Source organism: Gadus chalcogrammus, chromosome 19 (assembly GCF_026213295.1).
Source record: "Gadus chalcogrammus isolate NIFS_2021 chromosome 19, NIFS_Gcha_1.0, whole genome shotgun sequence".
Lineage (NCBI taxonomy): Eukaryota > Metazoa > Chordata > Actinopteri > Gadiformes > Gadidae > Gadus > Gadus chalcogrammus.
The window spans coordinates 1,826,445-1,842,247 of NC_079430.1; the positions used below are offsets into that span (position 1 = coordinate 1,826,445).

Consider the following 15,803-nt stretch of genomic DNA (forward strand, 5'->3'; position numbering starts at 1 on the left):
TATAACATAGTATGATGGGTTGATTATGGATATTCGTTGTACTACTTGGACTACTAAAACAAACAAAGTAGAACCGTATATATATAATCTCAGCGTTGACAGATGTCTCCTCACCAAACGGCTGAGACGGTGGCTTTGATTGACCTGGGGGGCTGTTCACAAACTCAGACACCTCCGCCTCCTCGTGAAACGCAGACCGGCATAATGTCTTGGCGCCTATTGGCTAAGCAGGGGGCCGAAGCGCGAAGGTTTTACGGGAATATCTTCGCTGATTGGTCGCTTGCTTCTTTGTCTTTGAGCACTGTGTTGTGTGAATGCGCTCAGATTAAAGGGACTATTTCCCCGGACCAGCTGTCTACCAGCACGGACACAACAAAGGACCCAGGATGGTGTTGGTACACGTTGGATATTTAGTTCTCCCCGTCTTCGGCTCGGTTAGAAACAGAGGTATGGTGATGTATTTTTTTTATTTACTACAACCGTATTTCTCTGGGAGGTTTTTCCAGGTATATTGATGGATTTCATCCCTCGCTAGTTTACACCTGCTAGCAAATTAAGGCGAATACACACAGCGTGTGGCTAGCACGGACATTAGCCGTACTGCTAACGTTAACGTCAATACAACGGAACCACCACGACTTAAACCGGTGGTACACGCCTGTGATGTGTTTATAAAATCCCAGCCGTATGTTTATCAGTAGGCCGCCATGTCGTTGGGCTCATTAACGTCGGGCTCATTAACCACTAAACCATCGCACCTGTCAAAGTCAAACGGCTGCTCGAGCCCGTCTTCGCTCAGCTGCTGTGCGCAGGCGTCACTCAGCGAATTCGGGCCGTTGTTCGGTGTCTTCACGTTCTGGTGCGACGTAAACATTCATTCAGCACGAATTGTATTCAATGAAACGACTGAACTGTAAATGTGTAGAAATGAGCCTCAGTTCTTGTACGCTAACGTGTTGTCTCCGCTCTCTGATCCGGCCCAGCGAGTGGACATCAGTGTTCGTGTTTGCATGATGAGTTTACTGGTGGCTATCCTGACATCTCCAGACCATTCGCTAATGCGGTTCATTTTCGATTTCCAAAGGGCATTATCCACGGGCGCAGACCGAAATGCCTGTGGTAATAAGTAATTGGACACAACTGGCAACGAAACGTGTGACATGTCGGTGGCAGCTCGGTGGTCTATGATTATGATTGTTTACGATTATGACAATGCCTCAACGCTGCTTCTACATGGCGCTCCTTTATACAATAATCGTATCAAACCCTCCCCAGATTAAATAAACTGTTGTGATTGGCCCGACCCCAGAAAGGTAGGCTGGAAATCCGTCTGAACATCAAAGTGTGGGGGGAGCGCTTGCATATTATCTTGTTCCAAGACTGACTGTTTGCGAGTTCCCTTTGTGATTGTAGTCACTTCACTCCAAAAACGTGGTACCTTGTATAATGAGTTGCTATGCAATGACCGACATGCTCCGATTTAGTCCGATTTGTTTCTGACTATGAGAACAAAAATATGCCATTTTGATTGGCCAAAGATATTCCACACCCTTCACTGCAGCAGTACCCGCCTGTGTGATGATTAAATAATAACTACTACTACATGCACTAGCACCAATGATTTCATTGTGCTTTTATTTGTGTTCTTTTTCCTGCTCCATAGTATCGAGGCTGGCGCTACATTCTGCATTTCTCAGCCCTTTGTCCCCCTCCTCCATTCTGTAGCTAACGATCATCTGCTGATCATCTGCCGCTGTCTGCCGTAGCCCCTGCCTGTTCTCTGCATCTAGCTGTATTGTGAACCCCTTCTTCCTCATTTCCTCTTTCCATCTGAAGACGACATTGGCATTAAAGCTGAGTTCCCACTCATAAGTATCCTTCTGTGTGACTAAAGAATAACATTCTGTACAACAGTTTGTCTTTATTGAAGCTGTCATGTTGCTCTTTAGTAAGTAACCCATTTCAGCGTTTAGCCTTATACTACAGAATGTAATTGTGATTTTTTTTTTTTCCCAATCAGTGTGGGTAGACTACATTCTGCTGTAAATGCCTGTAAAGTGGATAGTTTTGATCTCCCAGGTTTGATTACAGCCCTGCTGGAATCAAACTTATTTAGTGTTTCACTGCTAGTAGCACTAAATTGGGGCAAAGGGCACAATGCAATAAGTATAAGGTGCATTGTGACTTTTCTATTTAATACATTATGACATTTCGGTAGTTCAATCACTGCACACAATTACTTAACAAATAAATCACCTGATGGCCATAGTGCCACCTAGACAGCACTGTAAGTTGGGTGCTATTGTCGTATTCCCCTTTGAATGGTCCACTGCACCTGTGTCTTGTTTATCACAATCTAACACTCTTCCTTGTGTGTGGACACGTTTTTATTTTAATCCATTTAACTGATCCCAATCCAATTGGCTTGAGCTTCTTTCATGCTCTCCATTGTAGTAAAACCCCTCCCCGCTTTTGGTACACTATCATTCTCAATCTTTCCTCCTCTTCCTACAACACCCTCAGACTGCTATCCATTTTACAGGGATGTTGTAGATCCTGCACTGCTGTAGAATTCCTTGTAGAATATAAAATGTGTCCTCTTGTTTTGTATTCTTTGGTTGTGGTTTTTCTACCCATGTTCTTATATTAGATCCTAATGCATGATCATTATTTTTTACCAGAGATTTGAATGTAATCTATTTGTAGTAATGTCCCTGCTGTACTGAATATGCTGTAAGCATATAAATCTACCCATTGGTTGCTGCTTCTCCTGTTAACCCTAAAGAAAGCATGATGGCAGCTTTGCCTCTTTACACCTAATTTGCATGAAATTCTATTACTATTATCATACAGTGCCATTTATACTCATATTTTCCAATAAAGAATCTAGTGTTTATCTAACTTTCAGTGTGCCCTTTGCTGATTTCATTGTGTGTGTGTTCCCCTCCCCCCCCCATTTTTGAGTTTTTATTCATTATTTTCGGCCAGGGGTTAGTGAAAATGCTTTACTCCTGGTTAATGGTTAACCAAAATGTGTCGTCTTAGTATAACCCATTGAGTCAGAACTTAACAATCACTTTTCCTCATTATTTCCTCTTTTTCCTTCAATTATTCTATAGTTATCCCAACTTATTGTTTGTTTGGTACGCTTTTACCATTTGATCAATTTGCATTCATCACTCTTTTGCTCATGTTAAGTTCTTGGTTCTCTTCATATGCGCTTTCACATCTTGGAATTAATGAAAATAAAATCTATATACCATTCAGGTATACCATATGCTTTGGAGAAAATCCTCTTAAACTATATATTGATATAGCAGCATATGCTCATAAGGAATTTCCTAATAGCATAAGTGTGTCCATGTTAACATTCAATTGTTCATATCAAATATTCGATTTTTAAGCATACTTTCAAGTTCTCTTGTTTTCAACCTCATCTAAAGATTGTCTTCTCTGTAATCCAATTCATCCAAATAAAAATATCAGTTTGAAGTATTGAATAGTTTTAGTCTTTAATCTAACATTGCTATATTACTTCAGGTTCATCTACCCCAGTTTGATTGTTTAACATTGGTTTTCAAATTGAAATGGATTTTGCAATAATTGCAATGTCCTCAAATTCTCTGTGAAATCCAAATAAATAATTCTTAGCACATCAAATGCATTTTAACATCTTACTCGAGGTATTTCTAATACTAGGAAGTCCTGATGTTGCTTCATATTTGAAAACAAACATAACATGTAATCCGCTTTGCACTAAAGTGGTTAAGGGGAATTGTTTCCTTCCATCCTTCTCAACAGCACAAACCATACAGGTCTTCTCATGACCAAGGTCCCACCATTTAAATATGGAACAAGATTTGACATCAGAAATGTCCTTGACTATGCTGCGAAGGACTCCCACTTGTCAGCAGATAAGGGGGGAGGGTTTGATGAGGAAGCTTCAGTAATGGAAGGAGGAATCCGATGTGGGAGGGAAATATGGTAGGGGGTGTGATGTCAGACAGCTGCAGTGATGTATGGAATAAGATGTCTTTCTATCTTCCTGCGTCGTATTACACGCAGCCCATTCTCCATTAAGTAAAGTTGTCAATATTAACGTTCCAACGTTTTCTGGTAATGCTCTAATCTGTGAACATCAGTGAACTGTCCCTGGGAGTGAAGGGACAGTATTATTCTTATAATATTTCTATCAGCACTTAATGGTACTCAAAATCAACATTTATCCTTCGTCAAAAATATAAACCGAAATCTAACATGGTTTTAGCATGTGCATGCCATACCTTTTGTATGTGTTGGAAAAAGAACTACAAAACGAACGAAGCCCCATTACATTATTTCCCACCAACACACACAATAACTCAGCCCAATAACGCACCCAGACAAAGACGTACAGTACAGGAAACAGAAGGCCTCATTCTAACGTCCAAAAGGGGCTCCACTATAGAGCTGGATCAATAGGGGATCCCGCTCTCTGAGCTCCCTGGTCTTGGTTTCTCCCAGTGGGTGGGTCCTCCGAGCGGTGTCCGTTTCTTAAAGCAGACAGCTGGAGGTCTTTAAGAGGGTCGCAGCTGTCTTCTCCTCCCTCCCCTCCGCACCACCACCCATTCACGCTCCACTCTTCTATTCTCTTCCTTGGCAATGCCATCTCTCTGGTGTCCTCAGATTCAAGCAATGGAGAAGGGTATTTCCAGGGGTGTGTGTGCCTTCATAGACCTTGGAGCTCTCTCCTTACAATTATTATTTTTGCTCCCAGACACCCTCAGAAGGATGATTCAATTGTCTTCCTCCTTCAAATATTTTTATTTTTCAAATATTGTTCTTGACCCTTTCTGAGGCATCTGTGTTTGCAGTGGGGGGGGGGGGGAGTTAAGATATAGGCCTGTGAACTGAAGGTGAAGTCCTTCTAAGACTAACCGTAATGGGTTGTAGAAATAAACCAAATAGCCTTGACCTGGGGTGCGTGGTCAGAGGAAAGGATTTGCTACACAAGCCTTTGCTTAACGAGATAAGCAGTGCTAGAGGAAATGGCTGCTTTATACAGGACATTCATATGTGACGTCTATGTGGACAACTTTCACAATGGTATCATAGCCATTATTTATTTAACATAGTGTTCCAGGTCTATGATGCATTTCCTTCTATCTAACCTACTTTATTTTCCCATCCTTTTCATTAAAGTACAAAAAGGCCATTCAAATACAACTCATGCATGTTAACTGTACATTTATTTCATTGAGCAGCGTATTGGTATTCTCTCTCACTATTGATTAATCTCCATACTGAACAGATAAAGATAAAGTATCCCTGGTACAAGGCGCTGTAAGACTAGGATGAATCTGTGTAACCCGTAGCACCAGCGTTTCTTTTATTGGCCGACTATAGACACACCACAACACTCACCCAGGGTCTTTACTCCCTCTCGGACCTCCTCCAAACAGACCCATGGATTTACGGGGTGAATCTTCTGGTTCTCTTGTGTGTCTGCCACCTGTCTCATGTGTCCGTCTTTGTTACTGTTTGTTTATCTCCTTCATGTCGTTAATGTGATGCATGTGCTATTCTATCTTATACGTATTGTCTATTGCATATGTTTTAAAGAAAGAGCTTTTTCGTGTTTGTTAGTCCATCGACTCCATCCTGTATGTTTGTCTGTTATTTTTGTCCATTTTGTGGTTGGGATCTGCTTTATGCAGCCATGGAAATAACATCTGGCTTCAATCTGTCTCCTCTAGGCTCACAGCTGTCCCGACACCAACAAAGTCATGCCCCTTCTTGCCGACACATCCACCTTGGGGCCCCGCAGGCGGCCGTCTCTGCCGAGTTCCCCCTGGGACATGGCGGCCAGCCCCGCCTGACGGCGGCGCTTGCCCCCCACCTGCCCCCGGTGCACCACCAGACCCTCGCCACCTTGACGGCCGCGTCAGTACCGCCACCTCCACCCCCTCCTCCGGCCACATTCCAGGATGCGTCCGGGCCCTCCTTCCTACCTCAGGCTTTACAGCAGCAATACCTCCTCCAGCAGCAGCAGCTACTGGACACCCAGGACCGCCGGACCCTCCCCCACTACAGGTACCACCTGTCAGAAGGGGTTACACTGCGATCACACTACACACGTCCCTCCACGGATGTTTATTTTACATATCCATCTGTTTTCCCGGGTTTTATTACAAAGGAGATTTTATTGGACAGTGTATTTAAGTATATTTGCATAACGCGATCTGATTGCCCGACGGATCCGTCGCTGCCTGAAAAGTTGAACATTTCTCAACTTTTTGACACATGCAACGGGGCCGACAGAACGGACAGACCCACAATGCATTTCGAGAGCGCCCCATGTAAAGTCAATGAGATCCGTCAACGGACGGATGCACATGCTTTTATCCAAAGCATCTTGCAAAACCATTAATGCATTCTTTTCTTAGCCTGAGTAGCCCTAGTGGAAATCAAACCCTAACCCTAGCAGCATTACTGCCTTGCTCTACCCATTGATATACACAGGACCACTGTGTCACCACCCTGTAGTCTTTCCAAGGAACTGCCTGATTCTGGTGTTGAATGGATTTACTGTGCAAATATGAGTTGCTTGTTACTATGTAAAAGTACACGTTTTATTAACAACCTCTGAAATACACTGTTCAGAGGCATCATCGAAGGAAAAAGTGTGGTAAATAGGATTATTTTAGCTGAAGCTGCACCAATTCAACTAATATCTATCTTAGTATTTGTATTATTACTCTATCCAAACTTCTACTTCACACATTACATTACAACCATAAAAATACAAGCTTGCATTACCTCCTTACTATCTAGACTCTGTATTGTGAGATGATTATCCAGTCCATCCCATCCCCCACGGTCTTTGTGTTGTGTGTTGAAGCACTAGCAATGGTCAATGTGAAAATAACCCCTCTGTGAAGAGGGTCTATTCTCTCAGTGAGATGAGTTCCATCTCCTTTCTATTTAAATCATTACTTATCGTTCTGCGCTCCCATTACAGAAGAGCCCAAGAGCGAGTTCCTCTGATCCATCAGCGTTTACGCCCCGGCTATGAGTATGCCCCAGGGCTCCATGTTCCTCAGCCAGTGGGCCAGCAGCCACGCTACCTTGCTGAGGGCACAGACTGGTGAGTACCCGGGCAGATTCCCCTATCTCACCCACCTCCTGTAGCTCTCTGCCTGGCTGGCAGTGACATAGGGTTGATGGTGGTTGAGGAGTGGATTGAGACAGGAACCCAAATTGAGGAGACATCCTAGTTTAATTGAGTTAATGTTGATTGTGGCGATATTTTTTAGAGGTTTCTAAAGCCTCAGAGTAGTGCACTTATCTTCACTAGTGGAGTCTACTACCCATGCTCTGGTATGTAAAGAAAGCAGACTGGTGAGTGTGTGAGCACACCTGTGTTCAACCTACCATGGTGCCTCTGTGAAAAGGCTCTTTTGAGGGGGGATTGGACTGAGGAGTGAGATGTTGTGGTTGGTCGTTAATTGAACATTGGTCGTTGTCCTGGCAGGGATCTGAGCGTAGACGCCGGCCTCTCGGCCCACCATCAGTACCAGCTCCAGCAGCTTCCACAGCACTATCAGCACTACCTGGCCACTCCCAGAATGCACCACTTCACCAGGAACTCAACTTCTGCACAAGTGGTAGGGGGTTAATAACATTCAGTTAATCAATGATATGTTTTCCATTCCCCAGTTGTGGATGAGGTTTAGTGTTGATGTCTCTTCTCAGGTGGTGCATGAGATCCGGAGTTACCCGTACCCCCAGCTCCATCTTCTGGCCCTGCAGGGCCTCAACCCTTCACGCCACGCCACTGCTGTGCGGGAGAGCTATGAGGTACAGTTAGCTTTCAGAGACAATTAGTTTATTAACCTAGACCAGCGTAATGCCATGGAGGCTATTATCACGTATTATCATTCATTTGTTTGGATGATACCTTTAATAGACGTCATATATGCTGTACATTACCGTTCAAAAGTTTGGGGTCACTTAGAAATGTCCTTTTTTTTCAATGAAGATAACTTTAAGTGAATCAGAAATACAGTCTAGACATTGTTAATGTGGTACATGACTATTTTAGCTGGAAACAGCTTATTTTTAATGGAATATCTACATAGTTGTAAAGAGGCCCATTTCCAGAAACCATCACTCCTGTGATCCAATGGTACATTGTTTAGCTAATCATGTTAAAAGGTTAATTGATTATTAAAAACCCTGGTGCAATTATGTTAGCACAGCTGACAACTACTTTGAGTGAGTTTTCATGGAAAACCTCAAATTGTCTTGGTGATTCCAAACTTTTGAACGTAGTGGATAAAATAAGCTGTGTTTCTGCTGCCACATCACTCTACCCTGTCCCATTCTGTTGGGTTATTTGCTATGATGTTTGTTCCTACCAAGTTATTGGATTGGACACGTTGCACTCTGAGAGCTGATCTTGAGATCGTATGCCACTAACTCACCGGACTCTGACATCGGCCACCAAGCGCCCCTCAGCAGACTCTTATTGCACTGGTTGCACAATAAAGGGGCCATGATACAAAGCATGTGGCCTGTGTAGACCTAAACAAAGTAGCAAGCTAGGGTGCAGAAAAATGTTTGTGTTGATTGTTAACAGTACAAACAGTTGCGGAACCTATCTGTGTTGGTGGGGACAAATAAATGATCTAAAATCAAGGTCACGAGAGAGGTTGTGCTGTTACACTGAATAACCATTCAGGTACGAGGCCATAGGCCGAGTGCCAAAAATAGTTGATTCAATTTAAATATATGATATATATTCTATTCTAAACATTGTGTCGATGTTTCGCTCAGGAACTGTTGCAGCTGGAGGACCGCCTGGGTAGTTTGAGCAGAGGAGCAATGCATACAACCATCGAGAGATTCACCTTCCCACACAAATACAAGAAGGTAGGACTCACTGCTAATACATTAAATACTGGTTCACTCAGCGCACCCACCATTTAACCCTCTGTGGGTGATGTGGTGCATCAACAGAGGAAGCCTCTAGAATGGAAGATGGGAGAGGAGGATGAGGAGGAGAAGGAGACAGATGTGGATGAGAAGTGCACAATCTGCTTGTCCATGCTGGAAGAGGCTGAGGATGTTAGGTAAGAACCACATCATTCTTAAAACATCCATACGCCTAATGCATCCGTTTGATGACTTTCTTGATTCAGGGTCGGGTGCGATGATGTGAACATATGCATGTTCATCTGTTTAATATTTTTCTTATGGTCCTGCTGTAATATTTTTGGAATATGGTTACATGTAAAAAATCGACTACTACTTACTAACTGCTATGCATGTAAAGGCTCTTCATGTTGAACGGCAAATACTTGTAGGCCTTAAGTATCTATACTCCCCTCTGTCAGTCAATCGAGCCAATCCATGAGTCAATGAGCTGAAGCCGCAGCCTCCTTTTGTCTCCCCCTGCAGGCGGCTCCCCTGCATGCATCTCTTCCACCAGGGCTGTGTGGACCAGTGGCTGGCCACCAGCAGGAAGTGTCCCATCTGCAGAGTGGACATTGAGACACAGCTGCACCCCGGAAGCTGATAAGCATGAGGCTCAACATCTACAGTACATGCCGGCTAAACACCCCGAGATCGACTTCCACCCCTTGCAGGGTCCCCCCCCCCCCCCCCCCCCACACACACACACACTTTCCCCACCTTATGGGTGCTTTGCCAAATGTGTCCAGACCTTCACGTGACTTAAACCCCCACCCACTGACTCACGCGTTACTGAGCCAAGCCACGATTACTAACTGCACAAGAGCGTGTGTGTGTGTGTGTGTGTGTGTGTACGCACGCGCGTGTCTGTTTGTTTGTGTGTGTGTACGCGCGTGTGTGTCTGTTTGTGTGTGTGTACGCGCGTGTGTGTGTGGGGGGGACAGACTGACTAATGTACCCAGGGTTTACTCCTAGCTTGCTGGATGTTGGTGGTGTGTTCTTGTAGTCTAGGTAGCCTGGGCGTTGTAGCATGTTCCTTAAGCCATGGTCCAATTCCAACAAATTGAAGGAAAAACTAGTACTTCTACTCACTGCTGTCTACTTTATACTTGTTGGATTCCTTGGATTTCTTTATTTCCCTAAATGTATTCAGTCAAAATGTGTACTCGGCCACCCAAGGAATAGGAAACGCCCCTCTGCCATACGTCGCCTCATGGTTCATTTGTGGTTGTGTGGTGGTGGTGGTGTGGCGTTGCCCATATAGTTGCATCCGGTAGTCCTATGCTTTGTTGGAGGAACAAACCAACACACTGTTTCTACGTTTTGCAATACAACCGTACGTGTATCTTGTAACCCAAAGGGTCATGTGACATAACCGCTGTGAAGCGCGCGCGTGTGTGTGTGTGTTAGAGGCTAAGATAAACATTAGAAAAGTCTGTTACCCAAATATTTTTTTGTATTATGGTGTAGCTTGACCTGATGCTCAGGTTAAATGAGTGCTCTTCCCATGTTGTGCGATTTTCATAAATGTTTTTGTGGGTGAGTGTGAGAGAGATTTGAGTGTTTCAAGACTTCAATCACAAAGAGTTTACTTTAGTTAGACTACAAACATGGCCGCTGAAGTGTTTATACAATTCAAAGCCAAATAAGGGAAACCATGAAAAAATAATAAAAGTGCAAATATCCTCCATGTAGGGCCTGGCCTGGCCCCGTCACACCCTTCAGCGAGGTGTAGGGGGGTGTAGGTAGAGCTGCAATGAACTGCCTTGGTACAGTTCTGGCACGCATTCTCTGGTTCAAGCAGTGTGCTGGACTGCATGTTATCTGTTGTTGACATGGTGGTGATCTTTGTGTTTTTCGTTTTCAAAGGAACGCTACAGACTAATCTGAGCATGACAGTTTCTGAGCTGTGATTATCTTATCGACAAAAAAAATGGAAAAAATTAATGTGCACGAGGTAGGTGGCAGTGTTCAAACAGAACTTGTAGCTTGTGTTCATTCACGTCTACTGTCGGTAGCAGCGATGGAAACCCACTGATGTTAACCTTTATTGCCTATCAATAACAAGCACATGTGATTATAAATATAGCAAAGAACCGTTTTCTTTTCCTACGTATTGCATTGGAGGATGGTATAAGTATTGTTAGGTAGAGAGGAACGTGCAGAAGGAAACGGTGACACGCTCTGGGTTTATTGTGTTGTGCTGTGTTCTGTAGCAGGGCTCCCCTCGTTATGGTCGTCATGCTGGTGGCTATGCTGTAACGCTAGGAAAAAAATGTATAGAATGTGTGACGGAGGAAGAGGTCTCTTTACAGTGCACACAGAAGGAAATGGCAAAACAAAAAGCTCCTTCACATGCATGGTTAAATATGAACATGCTTATTTGTCATCTATTTGGATGAAGTAAACCTCTAGTGTTCCTTCTTCAGCCCGGTAACCACCGTGGGCATAAAGTTAGAAGGAGGATCTGGGATTTCCCCCCCATCCCAGACCCTTTAAAGCTTTGTGGACAAAGGAGGTTTAGATTAGCGCTGATTACGGCGGGCATATGTCCTCCTGTCCGGTGCACTGCCATGGACACGGCCTCCTCGCGGTCGAGTCAGTGGGGAAGTTTTGTTAGTTTACACAGGGTGTTATCAGTTGAGATGCCTTAAGTATTTAACAATCATAATTTATTACTAATTGTAGATATGTACGTCATTTTATAACGTTATTTCTTTTGTGGGGGGTGGGTGGTTTAATCATTATTTATTTATATAGAAATAACTCAAAATGATTTGGGACAAAAAAAAACGTATACCTCATTTTTGCAATGATTTTAAATGGGAATGCTTTGCATGCAGTTGTACTTTGAAAATGGAAAACAAAAAAAGCCCTGCTTTTTGCCTCCGTAAGCTGGCTGTGCATTGTTTAATGTGCTCGGCTGCCTTCTTTCTTTTCTCTATCGTGTGGCCCTCCCTCTCTTTCTGTCTCTCTCTCTCTCCTCACTGGTGCTGTGGCTCTTGGTAACATTCCCTTCAATGCAATCTCTGATCTCCTATGCTATGGCCTCGTGGACAAACTGAAACGGAGGGAGAAGTGAATGCTTTGGGATTTCTTTGTTTTTGTATTTTTTTTCATGCTTTTTCCTGATCTGCTGTTTTAATATGGGAACCCTCTCACTGGCATCATGCAATTCCAACATAGTTTAATATTATCTGCATATTCTCTGCCTCTCGAGCTAATGCACGAACCTGAAGCGACAATCCCTCTGCGATCTCATGCTTACTGCTGATTTCAATCCTTATTTAGTATTTCTACTATTTCTCTCCATGCACAACAACTGCAGCAATGTAAGGGCCTCACTCTGTGTTTCTATATCCATATTATCATTAAAAGAAAACATATTCCCCAAAGAAAACAAAACAGTCCTTCATTTAAATGATTCAATTCCCTTCAAACTATATTGATTAAGAATATGTAAAACCAGAGGGGCAAGTTTACCTGTAATCTCATACATAAAAAACATTTACTTATTAATGTATTTCTCATTTGAATTATAAATATTCAGAATCCTCTTATATATCATGAAACTCGGGTGACGACACAGGATTTCAAAGCACAACCTTTCTAAAAATGCATGTTCTTCTCAGGTTATAATGTAGTCTAAATGGTATTGTATATGGTGGAAAATACATACAAAGAATAAAACTATTGAATACATTTTTGCTGCTGCTTCAAATCCGAATAACTAAATGGACGGATAATATCCCCCAAAAAAGTGCCAGTGAAAGGGCTGCCAGCATCTGTATGAAATCTGTTGTTTAGCTGAGACTGCGCAATGTTTTTCAATATATATTTATCATTAATATTTACTATTTATCATTAATATTAAAGCAATAGCTCAATACGGATGATTGTGTTGATGAAGTAATGGATGAGCATATTATGGGTAAATGTTACAATTCATTTGGTGGAATTTTGTAATTTATTTATTACTACTAATGATAATGATTTTGAAGTTGCATTGCTAAACCCAAACTCTTCTGATTTGTTTTTATATTTGTTTTACTTCATTGCTTATATATTTTCCTTTTGTATGTTCCCTTTTTTTGTAATAAACTGGATAAAATATATGGTGTGTGTGCCACTGATCATTTACATTTTTTTTTTAACTTAACTTTTAGAAGCTCAAATTGATACTCTTACACGCGTCTTGCTTAAAATCAAAGTGATTGCTGTGAAATTGTGACCATAAGAAAATAATTGACGAAGCTTTATACATAATGAAAAAAAATGAGTTGATGCATTCCTGATCCATATGCAAGCGGCCATCTTGTATATCTCCGTTCTTCTCTTTGGCACCACCTATGGTGAGAAAAGCAAGTCTGTTGGCTCCGCCATACTCTGGTGTAACAGGCCACTGCTGGAGAATGGAAAACGCATCACTAACTGCAAAGCTTGTGATTTGAATGCCTGGCGTGATAGTCGCCACTGACAACCATTTCCTATTCATAACACTGCAGAAGATGCAGGGTTTTCATTGGTGGTCCACAGGCTCAATCCACATTGTTTTGGCTCATCTGGTGGTTGATGGTGACCTTTTATTTAAATGAAAATCTTTGGAGATCCTAGAGATTGCCACTTTAAAAATGATAAGGATGGCAACTTTATATATACCTGAATAAGAGAATAATTGTCAGTATGAACTCTCAATTTCTAATTGCTGTTGATAAATTACGAAATGAATGTAAAAAAAAAAAAAAGATATAAAGCCAACATCAGTTCCTGAGCGTTGAGGTTTTCAGTACACTTTTTTATACTTATCCCATGAGTCCTTAGGCAATAAAACGATGCCTCCATACCAAGGGAAGTCTAGGACGTTGGGTAGTGTTTGTTTCTTGGGGTATCATCAGTATTTGGGGTAAATAATCCTGAAGATCTGTCCGTCCGCCTTCTTGGTGTCCAGCCACTTCCCACACATAAAGACGGTGGTGACCCCGTTGGCGGTGTTGGTGACCTCCACGCGGTCCAGCAGCCAGCCCGGACTCAGGCCTGTGTTGTCGTGCTCCATCTTCACCCTGAGCAGCTCACCCATGTCCAGCATCTCCAGGACAAAGCGGTCCGCCTGCTCGCGCTCAAACAGGTTTCGGAACTTCTGCCGGAGCTGCCTGCGGCCAGAGTCACCGTTGGTGCCGTAGAGCGTGATGAAGACGTTGGCGTCGGTGCCGGCGCCCTTCTGGTCCGCCGTGATGACGATGATCTCGTACTTGACAGGCACCAGGCTGCTGGCCTTGCTGGCGAAGCTCTCCACCGTGCGCGTGCACTCGAAGGTCATGAACTCGTCCCGCTTGGCCGAGAGTGGGATCTGAGCGTTGCACGCAAATATGTACCTGAATGGATGGGGGGGGGAAGATGGCTGATGATTGGGACTTTTATTATACAAAAGATATTATTGTTGTAAATTAAATATTAAACTGGACCTGAAAAATAATCATTCACAATCGTATGAGAACATATACTAGTAAATTTGTTTTTGTTTTAGCAGTAACTTTTCAAGTCAAAGGGTTGATTGAGGGGCGGGTCTTATAGCTCATCATGGACAAACACATCATTAAATGTTTGTCCACTGAAAATCTATCTCCTTTTTTACCAGCACATTGATTGAAAAGTCCTGACCCAATGGATGGATCATAGACCACCAACAGGTGTCCCTCATAACACTCATCATGAGTCTGCTTCTTCAGGGCCCTGTATACATAGATATTGGAATATAAAATGTAGAATTTTGTATATTGTACAAATGTATGTATGTAAGAAAAAAAAATCATTAGCTAAACCTTACAAATGATCATTAATATCACTACTAGTTCTAGTTCTGCGTTATACTGTACTACTGGTCTCTATATTTCATCACGATAAAATATTATTACGGTTATATTGCAATGTAAATTATTGTCAGAAAGTTACCTAGCAAGCATCGATTCTGAGCATTATTCCACTCGCTATCATTGTGTAAAGTAAGGATCCGTCAAATGTTCACAACAGTTGTTGATGGGGAGCGCATTATTGTGACAACGTATCAATATTTATAGACGAGAATTGCTGGAAGTTAGGATTCATTTATTCTATGTTATTTTTTCCTTAAAGACGTCTGCACCGGTTTTACCTTCAAAAGTATGGTACTAGGGATAAGGGCTCCAGTTTCTCTCCCTACTGGGCTTAACATTTCTCTTAATTTAAAACAGCCAAATATATTTTAGAATAAAAATAACACAAATGTACTTAACTTCACAACTTTAAATGCAACCACAATCTACATCAGTCAGTTAAAGATGAAACTCACTTTCATATGAACATGTCTGACTGCACACTGGCATTCTTTCATATTAATTTCACACTTTGTGTTACTGCTTGTCTGGACTTTTGGAACATTTATAGAGAGTTGCATTTGCAATCGCTTGTCTCTTTTCCTGTGTTTTCTTATTTCTCTCCAGGTTAGGCTGTTGGAGCAGAAGCGAATTACGCTTCATACATTGCACTCTGAACGCTGGACACAGATAGTATCAGAGTCCCCCATATCAATGAGATCAATGCAGACTACCAACCTTCCTGATGGAACCACCTTCAACTTTATATTTTGATGCCAAAGGAAACACATCACTGGTTGGAGGAGTCTACTTTGAAGGCATTATTCCAATATTGCAGCGGCATTGGACATTATCTCAGTCCAATCATTTTCTTTCACTGCGCGCAAATTGTATCACAAGAAAGTGACGCTTTAAGATTCCTAATATCATCCGGAGGGGCACACAGCTTTTGGCTGTGATATTATATTAGATAGATATCTTTACATAATATAATATAAC

The 15,803-nt window shown here is 42.4% G+C and overlaps 2 protein-coding genes across 3 annotated transcripts in view; one reads left to right on the plus strand and one right to left on the minus strand.

Moving 5' to 3' along the window:
* The first annotated feature begins 108 nt into the window (after nt 1–108).
* LOC130372184 (E3 ubiquitin-protein ligase RNF165-like) lies at nt 109–14,090 on the plus strand. Of its 2 annotated transcripts, none has more exons than XM_056578014.1 (8): nt 109–447; nt 5,736–6,072; nt 7,001–7,126; nt 7,514–7,646; nt 7,735–7,839; nt 8,818–8,913; nt 9,001–9,113; nt 9,442–14,090. In XM_056578014.1, the coding sequence occupies exons 1-8, from the start codon at nt 387–389 to the stop codon at nt 9,557–9,559; spliced, it is 1,089 nt and encodes a 362-aa protein (XP_056433989.1). In that variant the 5' UTR covers nt 109–386; the 3' UTR covers nt 9,560–14,090. The 2 variants fall into 2 exon arrangements, with proteins under 2 accessions (XP_056433989.1, XP_056433990.1); XM_056578015.1 differs by having other exon boundaries at nt 8,830–8,913.
* The window catches only part of loxhd1a (lipoxygenase homology PLAT domains 1a), a 32,147-nt gene continuing 28,776 nt past the window's right edge, over nt 12,433–15,803 (minus strand). The window contains exon 22 of the mRNA XM_056578002.1: nt 12,433–14,327. Within this exon, the coding sequence (XP_056433977.1) occupies nt 13,847–14,327 (481 nt within the window). The 3' untranslated portion in view covers nt 12,433–13,846. The remainder of the gene's footprint in view (nt 14,328–15,803) is intronic.